At 41.3% G+C, this 25,984-nt stretch overlaps 2 protein-coding genes across 4 annotated transcripts in view; one reads left to right on the forward strand and one right to left on the reverse strand.

Annotated features, from left to right (window-relative positions):
- The window catches only part of lamb2l (laminin, beta 2-like), a 35,655-nt gene extending 12,029 nt beyond the window's left edge, over positions 1-23,626 (forward strand). For both annotated transcript variants that reach the window (XM_088290197.1, XM_088290196.1), the window contains exons 3-35: positions 1,866-2,035; positions 5,920-6,055; positions 6,213-6,286; positions 7,117-7,305; positions 7,893-7,956; positions 8,160-8,362; positions 8,849-8,969; positions 9,157-9,345; positions 9,613-9,792; positions 10,026-10,138; positions 10,302-10,381; positions 10,467-10,623; positions 12,265-12,405; positions 12,687-12,848; positions 12,955-13,076; positions 14,923-15,043; positions 15,144-15,336; positions 15,429-15,572; positions 16,007-16,238; positions 16,328-16,491; positions 16,742-16,966; positions 17,249-17,463; positions 17,547-17,643; positions 18,445-18,817; positions 19,296-19,480; positions 19,590-19,837; positions 20,014-20,229; positions 20,309-20,453; positions 21,159-21,366; positions 21,535-21,676; positions 21,761-21,937; positions 22,357-22,522; positions 23,037-23,626. In XM_088290197.1, the coding sequence (XP_088146323.1) occupies positions 1,866-2,035; positions 5,920-6,055; positions 6,213-6,286; positions 7,117-7,305; positions 7,893-7,956; positions 8,160-8,362; positions 8,849-8,969; positions 9,157-9,345; positions 9,613-9,792; positions 10,026-10,138; positions 10,302-10,381; positions 10,467-10,623; positions 12,265-12,405; positions 12,687-12,848; positions 12,955-13,076; positions 14,923-15,043; positions 15,144-15,336; positions 15,429-15,572; positions 16,007-16,238; positions 16,328-16,491; positions 16,742-16,966; positions 17,249-17,463; positions 17,547-17,643; positions 18,445-18,817; positions 19,296-19,480; positions 19,590-19,837; positions 20,014-20,229; positions 20,309-20,453; positions 21,159-21,366; positions 21,535-21,676; positions 21,761-21,937; positions 22,357-22,522; positions 23,037-23,173 (5,489 nt within the window). In that variant the 3' untranslated portion in view covers positions 23,174-23,626. The remainder of the gene's footprint in view (positions 1-1,865; positions 2,036-5,919; positions 6,056-6,212; positions 6,287-7,116; positions 7,306-7,892; positions 7,957-8,159; positions 8,363-8,848; positions 8,970-9,156; positions 9,346-9,612; positions 9,793-10,025; positions 10,139-10,301; positions 10,382-10,466; positions 10,624-12,264; positions 12,406-12,686; positions 12,849-12,954; positions 13,077-14,922; positions 15,044-15,143; positions 15,337-15,428; positions 15,573-16,006; positions 16,239-16,327; positions 16,492-16,741; positions 16,967-17,248; positions 17,464-17,546; positions 17,644-18,444; positions 18,818-19,295; positions 19,481-19,589; positions 19,838-20,013; positions 20,230-20,308; positions 20,454-21,158; positions 21,367-21,534; positions 21,677-21,760; positions 21,938-22,356; positions 22,523-23,036) is intronic.
- Positions 22,988-25,707, reverse strand: LOC148339990 (uncharacterized). Of its 2 annotated transcripts, none has more exons than XM_088290198.1 (4): positions 25,517-25,707; positions 24,606-24,748; positions 23,917-24,120; positions 22,988-23,838 (listed from the first exon to the last, which is right to left on the reverse strand). In XM_088290198.1, exons 1-4 carry the CDS (start codon positions 25,531-25,533, stop codon positions 23,702-23,704), a joined length of 501 nt encoding a protein of 166 aa, XP_088146324.1. In that variant the 5' UTR covers positions 25,534-25,707; the 3' UTR covers positions 22,988-23,701. The 2 variants fall into 2 exon arrangements, with proteins under 2 accessions (XP_088146324.1, XP_088146325.1); XM_088290199.1 differs by having other exon boundaries at positions 24,862-25,707.
- Positions 25,708-25,984: the final 277 nt, after the last annotated feature.

Consider the following 25,984-nt stretch of genomic DNA (forward strand, 5'->3'; position numbering starts at 1 on the left):
AAGCAGACGTGAGTGGAATCAGTTTTCCGTTGACCAAGAAAGGAGACCAGTGGAAAGTGATCACAGAGTCATTTGTGCTTAACATTCCCACAGTCATGGTGCTAAATTACACATTGCGTAAATAGTGAACCATCAACATGTTGGAAACGTTTGACCCGAGGTATGTTTCCCAAAAGCACATTTTTTAAATTGCCACACTGTGGCGTTAGACATACGTGCCAACTGAGCCATGTAGCTTCAAAGCTCACTTATGTTAAATTGTTAAACATTTATATTTTTAAATTTTACATTCTGTGAAGGAAAAAACAAAACATTTTTGCTTAATGATTTAAGTTAATTCTGAGTCAAACAAAAAAAAAAATCCAAGCTTGTTCGCTATTAGAGGAAATTTCAGTTTCTCTGCTTAGCATAGAGGACACTTGCGGCAAGGTGCCGATGGATGAGGCTATTTAAAGGAGTGAAGGGCGGTTGTCAGTAGATCTTTCAGCATGACACTGACCCACAACATACAGGCAACGCGACAATAGAATGGCTCAAGAAGAAACACATGAAGGTCACGGGGTGGCTAGCCGTCCCCAGACGTTAATCCTGTTGAAAATGTGTCGGGGGGAGCTGAAGCTACGACTTGCTCAATGACAGACTTAAAACGTTGACAGGATCTGTCACGTGATGTGGGACCGGCTATAAGAAATGTTTGACCACATGGGTCGGAATTAGCTGTAATCATTTTGGATGAGTTTGGTAAGGCCAGAACTACTTTTGAACACAATCTGATTATTTTTATTAATTTTTTTAGTGGCCAGTGGTACTTTTGTTCTAGATTTGTGGCTTGTTCTCAAAGAAAGTAAATAGTGTGGCATTTGTCTGAAGGACGTTTTGATGGATAGATTTGACATTTAATAAAGAGAGGGAAAGACTTTTTATTAAATGTTATTTTAAAATGGTAACAAAAGGAAAGAAAGTGTTCTAAAATGTGCGTTGTTTCTGTTTTTCACACCGCAATGCTTCTTGCCAACAAGTTTAAATTGTTGGAACGTGTCGAACTTTTATTTCACTTTCAAATTATACGGTAGCAAATCATGCACGAGCAGCACAACTTGAGCGCATGTAAAATGTGCCAAACCTTCACTGCCTACTTTGCAAAAATGTATTGTATAGCTACGCAATAATCAAAATCTATATGAGGTAGAGTTTCCATCAGTCATATGCTTTTTTTTTTTTTGTCAATGGGAAGCTCAACAATACACTTTGAACTGTCCCAATCTTTGCTAGCAAGCCTCAACGTGTTGCCGATCTGTTGTTTTTCTTTAGATCAACAAGTTGAAAAGACCCCATACATCACTGTCGACTTCACTCAGCTGTCTCATTCTCATTTGCTGTTTATATAGCAATTCTGCACCTCGCTATTTTGTTTTGCCGTTCGTTACCAAATGTACTGTGCTGCGCCCTCTTGTTGATGAGACCGGTGAGTGATTCAATGGTGCAGAGCGAGTGTGTACATGGCTCAAAGTAAAGGGGAAGAAGAGCTGTTTCACACTGAAGTCTATTAAAGCAATTACTTTCTGGAATGTCAGCCTGTGTCCAATATTATAGACATTGTCCCGGCTTTTTCAAGACAGTGAAACACAATTTCAAAATGTAATGGAATGTAATGAGTTTGCACCAAAACAAAGAATACATTTTCACAGCCTGGCCTGAAAGACCAAAACTAATTCTTCTGCCAGTGAGTGGACCCGATTGTTAATTTGTTTCTTTTAACTGTCTCATAGGTCAGATGAAAATAGCTCTTTGTCAAATGAAGTGTGATGAGAAGGTTTCCAAGCCACACTTTATATTTGACTTCACTCATGATCCTCTATCTCCAGCCTCAAGTGTGTCAGGACAAGACCTGCCATCAAGCCCGCACGGCTGCACGGACGGGAGCTGCTACCCTGCCACAGGAAACCTTTTGATTGGACGGGCTGTCAACCTAAGCGCCACCTCCACTTGCGGCTTGGACGGCCCAGAGCATTACTGCATTGTCAGCCATCTCCAGGTCACTTGCTTACATATTTTTTTTTTTTAACATACTTCCTTTACATCATTTTCTTTCATCACCTGTTACCAAAGCAAAGTAAAATTGATGTGCTGGTCGCTTTATCCATCTCCACGTGTCCATCTCCATTTCTTTTAATGGTTTACATGAGCAGGGCTTCCACCTGCTCAACCTTTCAGTATGTGTTAAACACATAGACAAACACGACATATAAGGCCTCTTTGTTGACTGTCACCTTTTGGTTAACACTTTGCTCTTCATGTGGTTCAACTGCTATTTTTTTTCCCCCTGTGTGGCCCCTCAATCAGATGTGGATAAAAATTGCTGAATGAGAATTCTCAAGTTCCTCCGGTGTGCAGCTTTAGTTTAGTTGTTTCTTTCTATAAATGATGCTTGACGGGGTTCATCATGGGCGCGCTTGTATACATACATCTGTTTGCACCACAAGTACGTACTTGCAGCTCGATGCCTCCAGGTGAGCGAGATTGACGTGATCCCAGAGGCCCGCCGCAACTTTAGGGGTCAGGATGTGGTGACAAGCTGTCACACCACGAATCCAGGTGTGGACCTTTGTCAGCAACTATCTTAAGGTGTTAAAATGTCCAGGAGTTCATCAATCATGCGTGCGTGACAAAAGGTTGTCATGAATGATTTCCCGTTAAGGTCAGATTCCATATTTCCATTTGAGGAGAGGTGGTACATTTCGGGGGCCGCTGTAAATCTAAATCCAATTGTGTTGATGACTTTTAAAAAGGTCCCAAAGACAGATTCCAAAAATAGATGCTTTCCTCAAAATTCCTCATGTATAAAAAAATTAAGGCGCAACATTGGCTCTTTTTATTGCCTTATTGAACTCAGCAAATTTTGATAGGGTGGTCCATTCTCAAGTAAATGAGGCACTGCTCCACGCCCTCCTCTACCGTGCAAATTTTGCGAGGTGCTACGATTTGTGGAAGCTACGTCACAAAATTTGGAAAAACACAAGTAGTCATTTTATCTTGTTCATTACTCATGGAGACAATACTTCATTACTAAGCCAAATTACACATTAATATGCGGATCTGTGCATGTGGTGCATGCAGTTGATACTTCAATGTGAAGCTGCACGCGTCACATGATCTATTGTGTTTATTGTGTTTTATTATTGTGTATATTTCAGGGTAGGACAGGTCAGGTAGAGGGCAACGCAGTGTTTGCAGAGTCCGCTACCACCCGCGACCAGCAATAAGACATAGTTAATATACAGCAGGGAAATGTTGCCAGAGTGGAAATGAGCTGATATCGTGAGGAAACTTAATGGCACTTTTCCTGTAAAGCTTTTGAAATCAACATCGGATTTACATCAGTGTTTTTTTTTTTGTCAACAGAAAGTTGACCAGCCTCGACTAATTGCGCATGAATAAGAGCTCAGAGTCGAGAGCAAGAGCGAGAGAGAGAGATTTAAAGCCACACTCCCTAAGTGACACGTCTACTTTCTCAGTCCTTCGAGGGGCAATTGATTTGAGGCAGCCCATTCTTTCGAAAGCATTGACAGATTAAACTAGAACGATTAAGGAAAATTACACATCTACTTTACTGAAAGATGGATGAACCACGAACCAGACACACATTTTTTTTTTGGTAACAATTTACACCCCATATTCTTGCTGTCATGACCTGGGTCGGTCATGTCAGGTGTTTTTGTTATTATTTGTCACCTTCCTGCCATGTCTTCGTTTTGTTTATTTTCTCAGCTGAGTGGGGCGTTTTCCCCTCAGCACTCGTTCCCCACCAGCCACGCACCTGTTCCCCGTTAGCCTCACACACCTGATGCCCATCTGCTTCCCGGATTACTGGACTATTTAAACACCTCACTCCGACGACCCATTGTCGGTGCATTGCCCTTCATTCCCGACATCGCTGCTCCCGCTACGCCCTTCGGACTGTCTCTATCGCTCCCTGATCCCGTTCATGCTCCTGTTCTCCCCCTCGCCATTGTTCCTTAGTTTCTGTCACAGTTCTTTGTTCATCGTTGTTTTGACCAGTTTAGTCACGTTTAGTTTTCTTTTGTTATTTTGCACCCAGCCACGTTGTTTTGTCCTCATTTGAGCCACTCAATAAATTCCCTTTACGTTACACCATTCCCTGCTTCCTCGCCTTTTGGGTCCACCCCCTTCCCGCCTACTCGCGAACCCTGACACTTGCAGTACTTTGCAAGCTTAGTCTCTTTTTCTTTTTAAGCTTTTGCAACAGTTTTACATTATTATGTAGTAGGAATAATTTATCACTTTTTTCGTCATTATATTATATAGAATAGAACGCGTGAGGCCCATCTTAGCTTCGGTTTAATATACTAAACAAGACAACAAAACACATTTTTGGCTGTTTTAGAGACTAGGTAACGGGTCTCAAAGAAGGAAGCCTTTGTAAACCAGCGTCAACTCTACTCCCCACTTCTTATGTATCCAGTGAATTTAAAAAAAAAAATGACTCCGATATGTCAAATTCTAACTCAACAAAGGGTATTTCAGATGACGGTTTTGTCCTGGAGAATGTGATGCACATAGTTTGCAAAACACGCTCATTCCTATGCAAGGCTGGCTTTACTCTGCCCGAGTCCAATTACAATATCATTCTTGATCTTGTTTTTTTTTTTTTAATTGTGTAACTCGCACATTTCAATTAACACGTCCAATATCAGTTTTTACATTGACAGAGCGCATAACGCAACCTGCTTGTGCCATTGTGTGTAAATGTCAATGTATTGTTGATTCAAGTGAGCGTAACGTAACCTCCACATTATCCCACTAGCTTCCAGCTACAATTATTTTCCTCATTTAATGACTGACACACCGCTATGCAGCATATCGCTGGCATCAGGCGGAATCCTCGTACCGCCGATGTCACCTCGTAATGGGACAACCCAAAAATGACATAGGTGCTTGATCATTCACATTGCGTAATAAAAGAGAGCAAGCCATTTTAACACTTTATTTTGGTCAATAATTTGTGAGGAAAAACAAACAAACAAACACCCACACGTGCGGACTGACCAATAGTATGCACAGGGAAACAAAAAGAGGACAAAAGAAATAGCAAGCAAGGAGGAGGCAGAAATGAGCATGTACGATATATCTACTCTAATTATACAATTTACGTTGCACAATTTCATTGATTCATTCGTTTTTTATCCACATTTGCGAGAAGCCTGATTCCACTCTTATAACTGCCAATTTTTTTTTTTTTTTCTCTTTTTACGTTGCCATGACACATATCCCAATGGTGCCATTTGAGCCTTGTCACGCAAAATCGAGCATTGCTGGACACCAGCCACATTCAATGTACATGCAAAGCAATGCCATTAAACCTTTACATCTTTACCAGTCATGTTCTCAGCTTAATCACTCCTGACACCAACCTAATTAAGCAACTCTTGGCCGGATTCCAGTGCTTCTCTGTGCCAGCCTCATTTACTCAGCTCCCCTCTCCATGGCCCCCCTTTCCAAACGCACCCCTTTACTGCCTAGCTCGCCATGCCCCTTGCTCTCTCCAGACCCATTATTTGTTTCCAACTGCTGAGAAGCCTTTCCACTTGCACGCATCCACTTGCATCATTCACCTGGGCCCTCCTGCCAAGCACCTCTGTTTTATTATAAACCTTGGCCACACACCATCGTGCAGGCTCCACGTCCTTGTGTCTTTCCCATGGCCTCCCTTCCCCTCTTCTATTGATGCACACTTGCAATGCAATTTGATTGTTACAACCTTTAGGAACACTTTGGTTGATAGATACAGTACTCCAGAATCTTGACACTCTTTCCAGACGCTGCATATTTACCATGTATCGTTGATAATAGACAACTGCATTGCGTAAGAGTGCCGATGTATTTTTCCCGCCTCAACAGGAGTCAGACAAATGTTTCGAGTGTAACTCCCAGCATCCGTATAACCCGTCCCGACACAGAAACAGCCACCGCATCGAGAATGTGATCTACCTCATGGACAGCAACGGTGACAACACGTGGTGGCAGTCTGCTAATGGTATGTGTACAGTTTCACTGTTTCAAGTATAGAGTGTATCAAAAACCATGGCTACATATAGTTTCTCAAGTACTTCCTGTAAGTAATAACACTCGCTTAAGAGAGCATTTCCGTTTAGCCCTCAGTGATGCACTTCTGACAGTTGTTCCCTCCACAGGGGAGGAAAATGTCAGCATTCGGCTAAACCTGGAGGCAGAATTCCACTTCACTCATCTTATTATGAAGTTCAAGGTACACACTCTTGCATGCATGAGTTTGTTTTTACAACCTTTTATTTGATGCCGCGATGCCAATAATTTGCTCCAAGTCTTGTACATAGTTTATTTCTTGTGTTTGTAAATTGTATGTGGACTGACATAGTACCATACATTCCACATATATAGTACAAAGTATACTGTAAATAATAATTTTAAATATAAGAAGTTAGAAGAGATATTTTTTTGTGGTTATAAAATCATACCCTGATTAAATGTTTGCCATTTTTTTTTAAATAAAAAGTAATGGTTGCAAAATACCTTTGACACAACACCTTTGTGAAGACTGGTGATACACACTTGTGCACATCATTCACACCAATTTTGTAATCCAACACACTCCTGCCCTATACACTCAATAGTAAAAGGGAGAACAAATCTAAATAAAAAGCATGATTTTGCTGCGCTTAATTTACAAGATAGTGTCATTTTTTTTTCTTGTTATTTTGCTTTTGTGCAATATCCAACAATGTTTTTTGCACATATATCTCATGCACTAATTCGGTAGCTAACAGCCAATCAGTGTGATCAATTGCCACCGACCGCCAACGCCATTTTGCATACTGTGATCAATGTGAAAGTAATGATTTTAGTTGACAATGAATGTAAGAATCAAATATTTTTTTCTGAAGGCAGAGTGTTTGCATTCAAATTAATATTAATTTTTTTAAAAATGTGCAGTTGCTCTAAATGAAATGCGGCAGATTATCAATGAATCTACACTAAGAAGTGTGGATATTCAGTTCCAATATGACGAATTAAAAGTGTGCAGACAAATTTCAACCTTTTTCTGTTTGCCCCCGACAGACTTTCCGCCCTGCAGCTATGATCATTGAGCGTTCTGCTGATTTCGGACGTACGTGGCGTCCCTACCGCTACTTTGCCTCAAACTGCACCAAGACATTTCACGGTATCCCCTCAAATGGCTTGCATCACATTAACGACATCATCTGCGAGGAACGCTACTCCGACATTGAGCCCTCCACCAATGGGGAGGTAAGATGGCGTCGGTCTCACAGAATTATGCTATTAGAGAATTTAGACTGTATCATCTCATTTATTATTAGGATTATTATTATGATGATTATGATGATGCTTATTATTATTATTATTATTATTATTATTATGTTATTATTTTTTTTATTAATTTTATTAATTGTATTAATTTTATTATTATTATTTTTTATTATTATTTTTCATTATTTTTATTATTATTATTATTAATGTATTATTTTTATTATTTCTATTATTTTTGTTATTATTATTATTATTATTTTATTATTTTTATTATTTTTATTAGTATTATTATTTTTATTATTATTATTATTATTATTGGCATTATTAGTATTAATAATAATATAAATGAAGAATTTTTGACCAACTTCCTTCCAAAGTACATCCTCAATGACAAAAATACCTGTCAAAGTGCCACTTCGTGTTAACAAGACCTTTGAATCAGTTTCTCGTACAAGGATTGTCATGGCAGGAGCTACAATATCATTAGACCCATGTACAAATAGCTTTTTCTCTTACCTCACCAATGAATTAAATTCTCTCTTGTTCTATTTTTCATCCTATCCAAGGTCATTTATAAAGTGTTGGATCCTGCCATTCATGTGAAAGACCCCTACAGTTTGGACATCCAAGGTATCGAAACAACAACAACCCCTTAACATGCAAAAGTGCAACTAACGTGTGTAACTAAGCTGCCTTGTTGGCCACTTCCTAAATCCGCAATATTGTCAAACATTCTTTGTAACATCCATAGTTTTGATAAAATGGTTTCACTGTAAGATACACTGTATTCATTTTTCCTCTAAACAATGTGGATTTTTTTTTGTCTTTGCTAGAGCTCCTGCGCATCACCAATCTGCGCATCAACCTCACAAAATTGAACACTCTGGGAGACGACCTTCTAGACAGACGCTCTGATGTCCTCCAAAAATATTACTACGCCATCTACGAGCTGGTAGTCAGAGGGAGCTGCTTCTGTTACGGACACGCTTCAGAGTGCGCCCCAGTGCCAGGAGTTGACGCACGAGCGAACGGCATGGTGGGATTACAGTTATTCTTTTGTTACCTCTGCCAAGATTTGCTTTTGTTTCCTCAGTTGCCATTGTTCCTGAGTTCTTTAGTTCGTTAGTTTGTGTGCCGAGCACAGATCTGTTTTTGGACTATATTTAAGAACTCATCATGGCCCCAAAATCGAATCTCTTCCCTTTAGTTTTCTCATAGATTCAATGTAATTAAAATGAAAGTGAACCGTTTAATTTCAGCTGACATTATTATTGATGGAACCTGATTGTTTTGCTGAACAACCGTTACGGTACGTGAGTGGATATATAAAAATTGAACAATCAACTCACAATCTATTGAGATGAGCATGATCATATTTAGTTTGGTCTGTGCTCAACTGAGTGCTGTTCTATGTATTTCTGTCTTGGTAGTAGTTTTATTGCTTGTTAGAGTTAGTCACGGATAACATGGTCGAGCCATGTTCGACATGTAGCGATAGTCGCATGTTCTTCAATCTTGCCAGATCCACGGTCGGTGCGTTTGCAAACACAACACAGAGGGGCTGAACTGTGAGCGATGCCAAGATTTCCACCATGACCTGCCATGGAGACCGGCTGAGGCGGAAAACCCGCACACCTGTAGAGGTACAACTCAGATTTTCTTGGTGTATTTAAAGTTACATTCTTCACTTTGATTTAAATCTTCAAACACAATCAATCAAAGCTAACTGATATGATAAAGTGTGTTTCTGCAGATTATTGTTTCAGGCTAGTGAGAGCCACATTTTGTTTATGTGGTTAAAAATACCGCGTCGTTTGTTGTATTCTACAGAGTGTAACTGCAATGGCCACTCAAACCAATGTCACTTTGACATGGCGGTTTATCTGGCCACGGGCAACATCAGCGGAGGAGTGTGTGATGAATGTCTGCACAACACCATGGGACGTAACTGTGAGATGTGCAAACCTTTCTACTATCAAGACCCAAACAGGGATATTAGAGACCCACAGGTTTGTGTTGGTGAGTCAAGCATGGAATTTATGTTGTAAGAACTGGATACATTTTCTTGTATACATTCAGGAAAAAAAAAACTTTAAATGTCCAAATAATATTGATGTTTAGTTTGAAGCTTGAAGGCATTTTAAAGGTTTTTAAATTGATGAGTTTGGTGCGCGCATATTGATGATGAGGAATATTATTCAGTTCGATGAGATGTGCGTGATGGATGTGATCACATCCATCATTTTCCCTTTGACATCTGCTCTCCGTTGTTTGTGTGACCGCCAGCCTGTGACTGTGACCCGGTGGGCTCAATGGAGGGTGGCGTGTGTGACAGTCATACTGACCCAGACATGGGCATGATCACTGGACAATGTCGCTGCAAAGCCAACGTCAAAGGTTTGCGCTGCGACGACTGCAAGGAGGGTTACTTTGGACTCAGCCAAAATGACCTCCTGGGTTGCCAGCGTGCGTATACACATTTTTTTTTTCCCTCAACTCACTTTATTCTTTAAAGTATATTGAAATTGTACTAAGTAGAAGATCTGAAGAAACTGTTTTTAGAATTGGTGTGCCAGCTTTTTTTGTTGGAAGATTAGTAGTAAATTATACATTTTCTTATTCAGTTTGCACCAGGAAGATTTGGCTTTGTTTTTCAATTGAACCTTTTCATAACTGCTTGTTATTGTGTGTGCCATCAGCTTGCAACTGTGATCCTCGTGGCATCATTGTGATGGGAGCCCCATGTGATCAGATCAGCGGCGACTGCTCCTGTAAAAGATATGTCACTGGTCGCTACTGCAACCAGTGCCTGGTTAGTGCTTGTCCATTGCCTTTAAAATGTCGCTGCATTCAATACTGGTCATCCAAATGCCTTTTCGTTAGCTTGTGTTGTTCTTCTTGAATCTCAATGGAGTCTTTTCGTACTTTGTCATGTAGCTGTCAGAATGTTCAAATGTTTGTATCTGTCTTTCTAGCCTGAATATTGGGGTCTCAGTAATGACCTGGCTGGTTGTAGACAATGTGATTGTGACTTTGGCGGAGCCATCAACAACAGGTATATTTTCGCCAAAGTCTATGCCCTGAGAGCAGGTGTGAGTTTTGGGTGTTGGCATTATCATCTGTTTTTTTTTTTTTTGTAGGTGCATGATGGAGAATGGACAGTGTGACTGCAGGAGCCATTTGATTGGTCGACAGTGCTCCGAAGTGCAGCCTGGCTATTTCTGCGCCCCACTAGACTTCTATAAATACGAGGCCGAAGGGGCGACTGGACACTCGCCCATTGACCCTCCTCTACCTGTGAGAAAACCTTTATTTTTTTTTATTTATTTATTCATTTTTTTTATTTTTACACAAACCCATTACAGGTCTCTATGATTGCTTCAAGGGCTTTTACTAACTGTAAATAACTCCACAAGTGTTAATACCAGGCAATGACAAAATCTGAGGTTAAGCACTTTATGAATTATTATGCAACTCTATTGTTGCAGATTTAGACCACACCATTCTGTAATTTAGATTTACTGCAGTTATTCATGTGTGTATTTGTGTTGTTTGGGCTTACAAGGGTGTGTATACAGTATGTACAGATTTAGATTTTTATTCTTTTTCCACTGCCATGTCGCATATTTCGATAGAGCCACTTAAAAGCAAAAAAAAAAAAAAAAATCATAGTTGTTTCACCCGAACCTACCAGTGGGAGTCCTGTCTTCGTTCCCAACATTTGAGAACAGCATAATTATTTGTGTTTGTTGTGAAAAATCCAAAGAAAAAGAAAAGCGCACTTTGAATTAATCCTTTGATGCTCACACATGGGATTCAATGACTTCATGCCCGATTCAAAGCCCTTAAATGTTGTGCAACTTTAGAGGAGCATCTTATCTTCAACATGATGGTCAAATTTGTTTGAGTTCATAGATTCCATTGCATAGTTTTAAAGTTCACTCTTTGTTCAAAATTCTTTCCTCTTCTCTTTCCATCTACCTGTAATCTTACATTCTCGCCCTTCCTCCCCCCTTATCAATTTACCGACTCCACTTTTTCCACTTCCAAGTTCAGCCCTGTGGGCAAGCTCAGACAGACCCTTTTCATCCACACTCTCACAACATTCCCAGGAATGTGGCAAAAGGCAAGTGCTGACTTCAAATTGTCAAAGAGGCAGCGATGCAGGACACAAAATATGAGGGGAAGTGCCTCACGGGCCTTATCTTCTGGCGGATGCTTGTGGATAATCATCGTGTGTTCTCAGCATACGAGAGTAAAGCTGTGTTCACTTCCTAGAGCTGTGGACTAAGTGAGGTAATGCAGATAATTAGTAGTTTTCTGTGGTGAGCTGTGTCATCCCACTGATGAAGGATGGCGCTCCCTGTTTTCAAGATTTGGTTCTTGGCTGAGACTAGAGGGGCTCTATTTTTGTGTCCAACTCAAATCTAGCTTGGAATTTTCTTTCTTTTGGTGTTTTTGCAGACAAGAGCAGTTTGAAAGGGGCGATTGCACCGTTGTGGGCGTGAACATAGCCGACTATCTTCCCAGCCAATGAAAGCGATACTTCTCATTCACCTTAAAATCACTGCGTGAGAGGCACGCAGTTCTTGGCATTGCGGAAGGGGAAATAGACTCGCTGGAATCTATGCCGAAGATCAAAGCGGGCAATGCACGTTTAAAAGGAACTGCAAGCAGACCTCCACAGGTGTATGATGTAAAGTTGACTTGGTCAATCACAGATCTGTGATGTAGGCACTTGGTGATCGCCTTCCAAGCTGGTCGTTCGTGTTTGTGTGTGACATGCCCCTAATGTCATGCATGACGGTGGGTGAAACTGAAATTTTGTGTGTTTGTACGACATTTGGCTTTCCGTAGACTCGCCACAGCATGTTTTGCCTTTTTTAAATCGATTTTAAGTTCACTTGTTCAACTTGAACTTCTCTTTTCCACTCCTAGGGCAAAGTTCGACCTCAGGCAGAGACAGACTGCGTTCAGCACCTCAGCAACCAGCTGAGAAGGCACAGGCGTCACCGGCGCATCGCCAACCCACAACAACATCGCTCAGCACTGAGGCGAATCCGACAGCTTCAGCAGACGGTATGATATAATCTTTCATTCGTGCCCAAGGATCTGATATGCAGTGGTTGGCTTCATTCTTTTTGGTTAATAAGAGAGGTCTTGCTGCTGCATTTCGAGGGAGGGTTACAAGTATGAAGTTGGTTTAAGATTAGCTTAGTAGCTTAGTAGCTTTAGCATCCTGGCCAGGTTCATTGAGAACGTCACCCGACAAGGCTCTTCAAATATACGCTATACCATATAGTAGGGTAAAAAAAACATGTCAAAACCTACTCAAGAGGGCTTTTTTCTGTCTCCCTAAGCCGGATGTGAGGACCGTTTATCGAGAGATCACTTTAAGTCACACAGTGACTTGGACCGGACCTGGTTTCGCACGGGTCAAAGACGGTGCTGGCCTGGTGTTTAGCATTGACAACATTCCCTACGCCATGGAATATGACATCATGATCCGTTATGAACCTGAGGTTTGGGCATCACATACTGCTTCAGTTTTTTTCCTCTTAAAACTCAACATAGAACTTCTTTTGACTCTGCCTTTATGTGTGTGCATGCGTGCATGTGTGTGTTTAGTCCACAGAAGACTGGGAGGCGATCGTTAGCATAACATCTGAAAACCTGCCTTCCAGTCTCCGCTGTGGAAACCTTCTACCAACTGAGCAGCTCTACACAGTCACTTTGCCGCATCGCAGCAGGTAGCAAAGAATTCGGTAGCTTTAGTCATACTTTTTTCAGGTATGATTGGATTTGTCTTTTTTTAACTGTTACCTATTGGACAGCCGTCATTACACCAGTATTCATGCCACGAAAAAGCGAATCGCATTCAGCTGCTTTGTAATTTTGCTCTTTCCTCTTGACCAATTATGTCCTAAAAATGACATCTGGCGAGGTTTGTAGACTATTTCTACTACTATACAATTTAACGACAGTTAAAAGGAATTTTGATTTATCTATTCTATTCTTATCTGTTCGATTAGCTATTCCCATAGTGAAATAAACAGCTTTATTGCCATTTTATCCAAGTATTTTTATTCAACAATGAAAAACTCAAGTCGTTTTACAGTCGGACTAACCTAATAATCCCGTATTCTCAGACGTCATGTTTCTGTGTGCAGCCTTTGGAGTGTCAATGTGTGTTCAAGCCTCTTACGGCAAGTCTTAATGGAAGCCCAGAAACAATTGCATCATGGCATTGTTGTCACTTAAACCTGCCTTGGCCTGGGGTACGGTGTGAGTCAGATACTGTTGTAATCTTACCTCACTGTATCCTCTGTTCCATTTACTATTCTTTTGCTGATAGCAGGGCAAACATACCAAAAGCTTGTGCAATAAGAGTCAGCCTTGGTATATTACAAGGTGGCAACAGCTTTGTTTGATGGAGCTTAAAGGGAAAAAAAAGGGGGAAATGCTGAAAACAGAACAGGCAGAGAATTTGCACGAGACCAAAGTTTCCTTGGATTTCTTACGTTTTTTTTCTGTAATGTTTTTAGTGATTTTCCTTTTTTTGTTGAATCAAGTATTGTAATTTGGATGACTCCAGTTTAGTGTTTGCCATAATGAACAACTACTGATGTGTTCTGCACTCTGTGACACATGCACATCCAGACTTTTTTATAGTCAAAGGTCAGGATGAGTCATGAAAATGTGCGGTAAAAATTCCTGACTTTTTCTTTGTCAGTAAAGCAATTTAAAATATGATCATCGTTCTTGTTTTTTTTTTTTTTTTTTTTTTTTATACGTAATTTTATGAGTCACGGAAAATATCATTCCTACCTCAGAATATTGTCACCATTTTTTTTGGTGTTGCATTTATTTAAAAGGGTGACAATGTACTCTGCGATTGGAGCCGTCTATTATAGCAGAGGCCGCTATTTGGGGAAATACAATATCCACATAAAACATTAGCAATCTTAAGCAATAATAAATAGAAAAGACATGCGTCAAATATAAGGGAGAAGCCCAACTTGACTAGTTTCCAAGTTCTAAACAGCCTTTCAATAATGTTATTCATCTGGAACTAAGAGGTCAGCCTACGCCTGGATCTAAATGTTGCAGTGGACCAAAGCTTTCCTTCCGCTCGACACTGTGGTTGATCCAACAGCCAGCACTCATTAGCACACTGACTTAAAAAACACAAAGAGAGAGGAAGAAGCTTAACTTCTGTGAAGAGAGCATCTATGCCAACGGGTTATTTGCATAAAAACAGTTGGATATGTTTATAAAAATGACAACCGCACAAATACACTTTATTTTCTGCGTTTGTTTATCGAGGAAACAGGTATCCGAATATTATTTCTTCATCCTCGCCAGTGTTGACACATTTATGCACGTAGCCTTGTGGGAACTGTTCCTGGGAGAACAGGCCCATTAAACACCTTTGGCATGAACTACGGCACGGATTTCAGCCGGCCCTCTCTCAGTTCCAATTCCAGGGTTGTTTGACCTCTCAAATGTGCAAAAATTCCCACGCACTCCTAAATCTTCCCTGAATAGTGGAAGTTGTTAGGGGAGACCAACCGAGTGTATATCCTTGTCTTCCAGATACATCCAGATGCCCCGACCGTTCTGTTTTGAGACGAATAATCATTACGTGGTTGCCATCCGCTTCCAGCGCCACGGGGTCACACACAGACATCTCACTGCTTTCATTCTTATTGATTCGGTGAGTAAAGACAGCAGCCACACCCTCCATCCGAAAGAAAGATGTCCTTTTACTGTTTACTGCTGTGCTTTTATCTTATTTTACTTTTCCCCTCTGACAGTTGGTTCTGATCCCTAACTACACCGAGCTTCCTGGTTTCCATGGCAATGAGATTGAGGGAGAGCTGCGACGTGAGGCAATGACTCGCTACATGTGTCTGGATTCCTTTTTGATCACACCAATGCCCACCTTGGCTGACGTGTGCTCCAAGCTCATCTGCAGTATTTCAGCCATCATTCATGATGGCGCACTGCGTGAGTCCTCCAAAGATTTGTACACCTGCTTGCTTACACGTGCGCCTTCTTTACTTTTGGGGTAATGCTGGTCTCCCTTGTGTTACGTCCAGCTTGTCAGTGTGATCGTCAAGGCTCCCTCTCGAGCGAATGCGATAGGGTAGGAGGACAATGCCGCTGTAAGCCAAACGTGATGGGTCGACGCTGTGACCAGTGTGCTCCCGGAACTTATGGCTTTGGAGTCAGTGGTTGTACTGGTGAGTTACAAGCATGGACACGTCTGTGGATTGACATTCATCACAGGTCCGAAGAACACATTTCTTCACACAAGGTGAATGAAGCCTAATGCAATTGTGTGACATACTATGAGCATCCCTGAAAATCAAACAATGATAAATTCAAACTTTGTAACAGAGTACTTTATTTAATCTGCCCATAATGAAAAAAAAACATGTAATTTAAAAAGAAATGAATAATTTTCCGCTTTTTTCGGACTAGACGTCGCTCTGGAGTTGTACCAGTCAGTGTGGGTGCGTTCAGAATTTGCTTGAGTTGAATTAAATTATAATGAACTGAACTTGATTTAGTTGTAAAGTAATACTGTTGAAGGTTTGCAGGCTTTTTTCTTTTTTTTCCACAGTTCTGATATATGAAATTGAATCATTTTCCAAAAAAACATCTGCTTTTTCAGCCTGTGACTGTCACTCAGAGGGTTCACTGAGCCACCAGTGTGACCCCGTTACCGGTCAGTGCCAGTGCCGTGAAGGAGCAACTGGGCGCCAGTGCTCTGATTGCCAACCGGGCCAGTGGGGCTTTCCGAGCTGCGCCCCCTGTCAGTGTAACGGCCACGCAGACAGCTGCAACTCCCAATCTGGCGAGTGCATAGAATGCCGAGACTACACAGCAGGTCCTCTTTGTGAACGGTAAGCGACATTTCGCCGGTGTTGCTGTGGTTGTCACAGCGATGGGAAATGATTTCACTGATTTCACTCTCTTCACTGGTTTGACTCAGATGTCAGGACGGATTCTTTGGAAACCCAATGCTTGGCTCAGGGGACCGCTGTCGCCCCTGTTCCTGCCCTGGTAATCCCGGTTCGGATCACTTTAACGGACACTCCTGCTTAGCTGACCAATCTTCAAACCTCATTATGTGCAACTGCAGACAAGGCTATGCTGGTGAGATAACACACTGTAGGGGCTAGAACATCAAGATACCAATTGACTCATATAAGGAGTTGAAAAATGTTTGCCATGGCCTTAGCATTAAAAAAAAAGCAAGCTAAAACTTGCTACTTACCAAGGGGCATATAGCGTGAGATTGTGTATCAGAAATGAGCACTTACCTAAGGCATGGAACGTGCCTAAAACAGTGTGCTAAAATTACTTATTAAATCAAATTTTTTCTCATTTCCTCTTTCCAACCTAGGGCCTCGCTGTGACCAGTGTGCCCCCGGTTACTACGGCGACCCAGACCAAAGTGGTGGCCAATGCCTTCCATGCGAGTGCAACGGCAACATCGATACTCAAGACCCTGAGTCATGTGACCCTAGGACAGGTCAATGCCTCAAGTGCCTGTACCACACAGATGGTCCGTCTTGTGCCCAATGCCAACAGGGATACTTCGGCAGTGCTTTGGCCCACGACTGTAGACGTGAGTCATTTGAAAATACTCTATTAATGGCTTTTGGATACACCTGCTTTGTCAGTGGTTGCATATTTAAGTTGTCCTACATATACATGACACAGTTTGACTGGATTGAATGTGGGTCCGATTATTCTCTTTTTGCTGAAATTAATTTTGTGCCAATTTAGAGACATGTAGATCCCAACAATTTTAGCTAAAATTCAAATTTGATGATTTTTGACCAGAGGGTTTCAGAGTCACCATCTTCTAACCATCTGGCCCTTGAATGCAATATGTTTCTTATCTTAGGCTGTACCTGCGTGACTGCTGGTACTGTCCAGTCAAGTTGCAGCGATGGAGTGTGTGACTGTGATCGTCAGACAGGTGCTTGCTCATGCAAAGAGAACGTCTCCGGCCATAACTGTGACCAATGCGCTCCTAACCACTGGAACTACGGTCAGGAGCAAGGCTGTGAGCCCTGCAACTGTAATCTGCAACATTCAATGGGAACTGAATGCAATATGGTGAATATGCAAGACTACTCCAATGAGCCTGAACATGTTGAATGGAAGTTTAGTTGTGATAGTCAGGTATTTGTCCTTTACAGTTCAGTGGTCAGTGCCACTGCCGTTCAGGCTTTGGAGGGAGACAGTGCACCGAGTGTGAGCAGCTCCATTGGGGAGATCCACAAGTACAATGTCAAGGTAACTTTTTGACTAGAAAAAACATCAACTAGGCGAATTTGACCATTTATTTTTAACCTTACGGCTATAGCTATCTGATTTAATCTTTAATGGTAATTTATAGTTGATAGTTTATAGTTTATTGCCTATATTACACATGGTTCAAGAACACACCCTTGTGGGACTCCATGAGTCTCTTTTTCACACAGCTTTCATTGTTACATACGCCAAACAGAAGGCATTTTGATAAGTAGTAATCAACGTAAATACGTATATTTCTTTTAATTATTTTGTATTTATTTACTATGCATTTTAGTTTTACCGTTTAATTCTGTGGGATTCTATGGTATGATCAGTGTTTCAAAAGATTTTAGCCATTTTGGTTTGTCATTTCTGAATTTGCATATTCACAGATTTCTTTTTGCAGAACCTTCTCAGTTATTTTCTGAACATCTCAGCTATGTACTGTTTTTGTGCCTAAGTCAAAGCAAATAAAATCAAATAGAAAAAGTATTACTTGGGCACCCTCTGGTGGAATGTTAGCGTTGCTCTTCGGCTTAATTCATTTATAAGTTATTTTTCTACATTTGAGATGTCCCGTTTTGTTGGTGGTCCTTGAATGCACCCTTCACGCAGTCAAAAAATAAAACTGAGAGTATATTTTTGCTTCTCTCGCATCTTCTAATAGCCTGCCTCATGTACGGTAGTCTGTGTTGTCACAGTCTGCTTGTAGTCCCCAGAGATGGGCATTTTATCCCCGGGATCTTTTTTCTGCTACATAACCTGTACCTAAATCGATTTTTTTGTTGTTCCCCATTTTAGAGTGTAACTGCCATCCTCTGGGCTCAGAAGTAGTCCAGTGTGACCGGACCAGCGGAGCATGCCAGTGCAAGGAGGGCGCAGCAGGGAAACGCTGTGATGAATGTGCCCGAGGCTTCACCGGTGTTTTCCCCGAGTGTATGCAGTGTCATGCCTGTTTCCAGTTGTGGGACGATGTGGTGTGTCAGCTCAAACGTGACCTGGAGCACATCCAGCACACCGCTAACAAGATCATGGAGAGTGGCGTCCCACCTGGAATTGGCGATGCTCGTATCAGAGAGCTGGAGGAGAAGCTTAAGCAGGTGCAGGATCTGATTGGTAATGAGGACAGTGAAAGAACCCATCAACTGCTTGGACAGAGCATTGATGACCTAAGGTGAGCATGGTACGCCATCCGTAATATAAAAACAAAAAATAAATAGTGGACTTGGTTAGATGTCTCCTGTTGACCTCCGCAATTTGCGTGGCAGAGGGACCAGGCCAGCCAGCAAATAGAGAAATTCCACCAATAATTCACGCCCAGCGGTGATGTTTTTTACAAATTCTTAACAAAATGCTTAAATGCATTCTCCATTCATTTTTTTATGGGGAGAAAATGGGTACAAATTCTGAGAAAACATTTTTTAATATTTTAACATATATTTAAAATAAAATGTGTGTATATACAAATCTATGTGTGCCGAACCGTGATTCAATAGGCTGGTGACCAGTCCAAGGTGTACCCTGTCACTGCCCCAATGTCAGCTGTAGTCTAATGAGGACAAGTTCTACAATAAATGAATGGGTAGATCTTCTGTCAATGTTGAAACGTATAATTCTGCACCCCCGATTTTTGTCATTGATGTACGTTTTAGGGCGGAGATCGCGTTAACCGACGGGCGTCTGATGGGTGTCGCTCGAGAGCTCAACACAACAGCAGAAGACGATGGTGATCTGAGACAGACGCTGAGTGATATGGAGAGACAATTGATGGACATTAACTCTACGGTTGCTTTTAAACGGCAGCAGCTAGACAACTACCTCACCTCAGGATTTGCAGGTAGTACATTCACACCAACCGACCAACAGCGAAAACATATTTTTCTATACAGAATGATCATTTGTCATTGAATTCACTTATCAACAATGTCCCTCTTGTGTCGTGACAGATCAGTTCAAAAAAGTGAAGAAATACTATCAGGAATCATCAGAGGCGGAGCAGAAATGCAACATGTCGGTGTCTGGTCCCCTGAGTCTCGTGGAACAGTCCAAACAAACTCGCTTCCTCACTGAAGTCATGCTAAATTCTACTGAAGACAAGTTCCTCCGTGCCATGGCCGCTCAGAACAAATCTATGGAGGAACTGCAGCAGAAAAACCAAGAGCTGGACCACAAAGTCCATCACCTCAGTAACAAGGTATGAAGACTATTAATGTATTAGAATTATTTATTACAGATTATTTTTTATGACACTCACCCTTTTTATATTGGTCAGAGGAAGTTCAAATTCAAATTCAACTTAGCTTCTTTGGGTGGTGCCGTAGGGAGGCTTGGACTGAAGGATCAAACTCTACAAAACACTTTGTTCTGCAGGTGTGTGGGGGCCACAGCAATGCCAGCGTCAATGGCAGCTGCAAAGACAGTCCATGTGGTGGCGCTGGTTGCCGTGACGAACAGGGCAACCATGTATGTGGAGGGGGCGGATGCAATGGGACAGTGAGCGCTTCTTTAACTGCGTTAAGCCACGCGAAGAATGCCACCAACGCTCTGGAAGTTGTAAATGAGGAAATACATAATGTGGCCAAGAAGGTACCGAAAGTCATGTGTGATGTTGTGTCTCTCCAGTTTGGTTTTTTTTTTTAATGTTTTTTTTTATGTGTGTGTGCAGCTCCAGGATATAGCATCTCTGAGCCAGGATGTGAAGAATCAGGCTATGAACACCCTGGAGAGAGCCCAGAAGAATAAAGACAACTTTGAAAAGTCAAACAGGGAACTCAAAGAGTTTATCAAGAAGATTAAAGATTTCCTCACTGGTATGTTCATTTTATGTATGTTTCCCATTTTGGTCTTGTGAGGCAGAATTATCACATTTTCCACTAACCCATTTCCAAAGAAGTTGGGTCGTTGCGTTAAACAGAAATAAAATACACAATACAATTATTTGGAAATCATGTTCAACCTGTATTTAATTGAATACAGACAAGATATATAATATTCAAACTGATAAACTTGTAACTTGTGCTAAAAACAATATTTTGGCAAATAACAATTAACTTGTAATCGTATGGCTGCAATATGTTCCAAAAAACTGGGACTGGGTCGTGTTTACCACCGTGTTGCATCACCCTTTTGATTAAGGTGATGAGAGCTGAGGACACAAATTCCTGAAGCCTGGTCGGGGGAATTCTTTCTCATTCTTCCTTGATATGCAGCTTCAGCTGTTCAACACTTCAGGGTTTCTGTTGTCGTATTTTACACCTCATCATGCGCCACACACACAATTTCAGTGGGAGACAGGTATGGACTGCAGGCAGGCCAGTCTAGTACCCGCAAACTACAGTCAAAAAAGCACTCAAAGATCAACATTCTTCATAGCAAATACATATTTTCTCATACGCTTGCAGTTTACTACCAGCAAGCTTTTAGTGCAACTGTGAAAAAATTGCATGTTGCCATAATTTTGAACACATCTCATCTTTGTTTTTTTTTCTGTACGTTCCTCTGCTTGTATTATCTAGAGGAGGGAGCAGATCCAGAAAGCATCGAGAAAGTGGCCCTGCAGGTCTTGTCCATTAAGCTGCCGATCAACCGCACCACAGTGGACACAATGATCATGCAAATAAAGGACAGCCTTTCCAACCTCACCAACATCGACACGATCATCAGCAATACATCTCAGCACATCAGTCAAGCCAAGCAGCTTTTGGAAAAAGCTAAAGAGGCCAAGTACGGACACTAATCCACTTTAATGGAAGCAACTCATAGATTGGCAGCCATTTTTCCAACATTCTGTTCTCTTCTCATGCTCTGCATGTTTTTTCCAGTTACTGAAAAAAAAAACAACAATTAAACAGACATTGGCTAATTCAGCTAAATATTTTCTGCATTTTTCAGGAGTCGAGCTGAGGTCGTGAAAGACGCAGCCAATGCTACAAAGACGGCCTTGGATCTGTCTGAGAAGGCCATCGAAAAAGCGAGACGTGCCCTGAACGAAACGTTGGACAACCTGAACGGCACCAGGAATGCCGCTTCTGAGGTACAGTACGTTGTATTTATACGTTTTGTTTAGTTTTTTTGCAGGTTCATACCAGAAAAAATATTTTTACGGCATTTTCTGCAGGTGGATGAGAGGTTAACTCAGCTGGAGAACAAGCAAATGGAGGTTATGATGCGTCTGAACAACCTCTCCTTAGACATTGAAGCACTGAGAAACAAAACCGAGCTGAACAGGGAGATGGCAAAGGACGCCAAAGCTTTGGCTGACAACGCCACAATGGAAGCGATGTCACTGGGCCAGGTAGGAATGGGCCATCAGTCATCCATTTTATTGTTTTTGGATTCAAGAGAATTTTCACCATCTTGTGACTTGTTATGACAAGAATTAACTGTCGCTGCGCCATAGTGCTGGTAACTCCAGTATTCAGGGGTCTTTTTATTCTGTTCGCTCAATTCCATTTTTGCTTTGTTTGTCATCTTATCATAGGCATATAAAAACAGTCTAACTACAAGTTTTAGCACAACTTTTTCTGATCTCTGAATATTACCCGGCTTTGTTTCATAAGCTCTTTAAGAAATGTTCAACTACAAAAAATATAGAAATAATAATTATGTATAAATGAAATGACCGAGATGCCAAATGATCACAGTTATCCATCGATAATGATCTCCATCTTGACATGTCATGTAAGCGATACTATTCCTAACATTTATTTTCAGAGCCTCAACGACACGGAAAGGCGCTACCGTGAGCTGCGGGAGAAGGTTGACTCTCTCGGCAGCGGCTCTCAAGGCTTGAACGCCATCAATCGGAAGGCCAAGGAGCTCAAGAGAGAGGCAGAAGAGCTTCTCAACAAAGCTAACATGGGCATGGAGCAGCTCAAGAGTGAGTCCAACACTGTGGTGCATTCGAGTCATCAGTCATCAGATGGAACAAAACAAATAAGTTGGTCGCTGAAATGGCCTTTCATATGGCATCTGAAGTTTTTCATTCAGTGGCTATACTGTAGGTTGCTGGTATTTTAAATTAAATCATCTTTCATTCATCCCAAACCAATTTTTAAAAATACTACTTATTTCATGAAACTGGGAAATCGTCACAAAATTCCACGCCGCTGTCTCTGCTGTAACACTGCAAATTTTCCCATTGTGGGACTAATAAAGGCTGTCTTTATCTTTATCTTTAAAAAAAAAAACTAAACTAAAAAACAGACCAACGTGGGGACTAACTAATCATATCTGCAAAAACCTTTGGACAGTTTTCTGTCCAACAGCAACAGTATGTAATACAACAAGACAGACTGACAAGCATGCAGTTTTTCACCCAATCGTTTTATTTTATTTATTTAGTAATTACTGTACTCAAGCATTCACAGTCCACTGCTGCGTTGGCTTTGCAGAGCTGGAGAAGAAGTTCAAGAGCAATGAGCAGCGGATGCAGCAGCAGCGGATGGAGCTGGACGAGCTGAAGGAAAACGCCACTATGGTGCGGGACGTCATCCGCGACCAAGTGCAGAAGTACGGTAGCTGCTCGTGAGGGCCTCATCGTTCCCAATTTGACTTAAGCTGCCTGAGCCTCCAACAGTATCGCCATTACTGCGGTAATGTTTGTCTGACTCCTATTCTGAGAATTCCACGTGACTTGTTGAGAAATGTCCATGTACTGTATCACGGTGAGACGCCCGGATAGCAACACTATCACGTTTGCTTCTAATGTCTTAAGCTATCAAAACAAAAGGATGACCAGTGGGAAGGATTTGTTCTTGTATGACTATCATGAATAACGAAAATATATATCTGGGTATTGGCCTTCTGTATGATTTCCAATATTTTTACCACAATTTGAGGCTTTTATTATATGTGCTATTAACAAGACAACATATCTGTTAAGAGAGCAAAGTGGACCTGACTGATCTAAAAAAAAAAATCTATTTTATGTTTATTTTTATTGCAAAAGAAGCTCTTGATTAAACAAATCTTCTATAAAACATTTGATTGTTTGTGGATCTCCAGAATTCTGTGTCATTTTCTGTTGTTGCTACAATATCTGTACATCCTCACACACTCATGTTCTCCCCCTCGTGGCTGTCAGGTTGAGTGTGAGCGTTTGTAGATGTTGGATCAGCGCAGATAGTTGTGTGGCTGAAGCTTCTTTTTCCCTCAAGGCCTCGGTCAGTTTCTGCAGTGCATTGCCTTGTTGAACTGACGGGGTGGGGCAGACAAATTAAGGATGTCAAAAGCAAAATATGAAAAAAAGATGCCTCCAAGATGATTTCTCACCCAGGAAGTAGAAAATGAGCCCAAGTGTGAGCAAGAGCAGTGTGATGACAGCACAGCCCATAGCGTAGGCTCGCGACGAGCTCGGAGTCAACATGTCCTGTAGACGACTCTGCCATTTGCTTCCTCCGCTGACACATCTCATTTGGTGTGTGTGTAGCGTTCCATTCACGGAAGGTGTGTATGCCGGGCGGGGGGGCCGCGTTCCTGGAATCAATTCACTTATTAGCCCATATCAGCGTGTGCCAATGTGTCTGCGCATATACAGTGGATATAAAAAGTCTACACACCCCTTTTCAGATGCCATTTTTTTGTCATACATTGAAATGGGACCATCTTTTCCACCATTAACTTATAATATATACAGCTCAATCCAAAAATATATATAAATAATTTCAGGAGGGAAAGTAAAAATAAACAATTGAAATAATGTGGCTGCACAAGTGTGCACACCTTATGACTGGGGATGTTAAGAATGAGCCAATCAGATTAAAACTCCTTGCATGGAAGTCAGTGCACACGTACTACCATTGAATCTGCTCCGAATAAAGTTCAGATGGCTTAATAGAGTATCTTGATTTTATTATTAATGTTTATTATTTTATACCCTAATAACTGAAAAAGTGAGTGTTTGAGTACCCTTGTGACAGTACTCGCTGGGTCAACCTGCATGTAAATCTGTTTGTATGTACCTTTGTGGTTGTGTTCAGGATGTGTTCGATGAAGGTCATTGATAGAGTCCACAGAATGGAGTTCAATTTCAGTGAGGTCTTTGTCGTTGACCCTGTAGGTCTGCAACGTCGTTTGTGAAGGAGTCCTAGACATTTCACTTAACCTGGAGGAGAAAATTCCAAATAAAAAGATTGTTCATTGACAGCACCTCTCTTTCCAAGCATTTGGCCGCTCATTTCCATTTTACTTGTAAAATCAATTCAACAGTCACTTAACTAAGTTGCTTTTCCCAGGTAACTGGCAACACTGCGTAAAAGTCACACACAAATTCCTGTTGTCAAGCATAAATACATACATAATATACATCTTTATTTTTGCTATTCAAAGCAGTTCAATTTTAACATGTTTGCCACATGCTTTCATCAAACTACCCTAAGAATCCAGAATTATAGCACACTTCTCAACCAACATTTCTGAGTCTCACTGAAATTAGCCTATTTAAGGGGGGTGGTCATGTCTCATGGAAATGAGCCACTGTTGACAGAAAAGTCAAATACGATTAAGGCTATAATTGCTAAGACAACTCAAGACTGAGCTTTGCGAGCACTGCGACAATGTTATTAGCTGATGCTAATCTGAGGAACAATTAATAATATGAAAAATATGGTATATATGTAATTGGGTGCTAACAAAAGACTTTCATTGTTTAGTTTCATGATAGGCGGCCCTGCCCTCCAGAGACCCAACTGTTTAATTTAATGTTGTGGAACATGTTTTTTAATATTTCCTTTATGGCAATGGAATGATAGGATCACTTCTTTGCCCACAATCTATTTTCTATAAAATAATATTTTCTGGCCTGTACAAAAATGAATCGCATCAAGAACATGTTTTGTCACACATAGAACAACCCAACACCATCGCTTCTTACTTATCTTTCTCCAGCATTAATAAAAGCCTTCCAGCCTTGTACTGTATGTGGTCGTCTTGTCCTAGTGGGTCACTTTCAATGACTTCATCATCTGGTTCAGTTCATCCCAGAAAACTTCGTTCGGTACTAGTCCTGAAGAAAGAGAGTGCCGGTTGCTTGGCGTCCCAGCAAAGTTTCTTCCTGTCCAGCTGCCTGGTGAGACTTGTAAAAGAGAGAGAGGGAGAGAGAGAGAGAGGGAGGGAGAGAGAGAGAGATAGCGAGAGAGAGAGAGCGAGAGAGAGAGTGAAGCCTTTCCCAAAGTGCCTGGCCTAAAATAGCAGGAGATATACATGGTGATATTATTAGGTAGGAGGGCGAGTGGGTAAAGGGTGCTGGCTCATTGGGACACAAACACACACACACATGCCAACATACACACACCATCGAACACACGCATAATGTACATTGCCACTCTATCAGGCACACCGT

Source organism: Idiotropiscis lumnitzeri, chromosome 3, assembly GCF_059441095.1.
Source record: "Idiotropiscis lumnitzeri isolate Australia: NSW breed Sydney's pygmy pipehorse chromosome 3, RoL_Ilum_1.0, whole genome shotgun sequence".
Taxonomy (NCBI): Eukaryota; Metazoa; Chordata; class Actinopteri; order Syngnathiformes; family Syngnathidae; genus Idiotropiscis; species Idiotropiscis lumnitzeri.

Bases quoted from the DNA above. Each gene is read 5' to 3' on its own strand.
- LOC148339990 (XM_088290198.1), bottom strand. The intron at 24,121-24,605 runs GTACATACAAAC...AATTGATTCCAG, and splicing joins TCCTGAACACAACCACAAAG to GAACGCGGCCCCCCCGCCCG. The intron at 23,839-23,916 runs GTGAGAAATCAT...CCACCCCGTCAG, and splicing joins GCTCATTTTCTACTTCCTGG to TTCAACAAGGCAATGCACTG.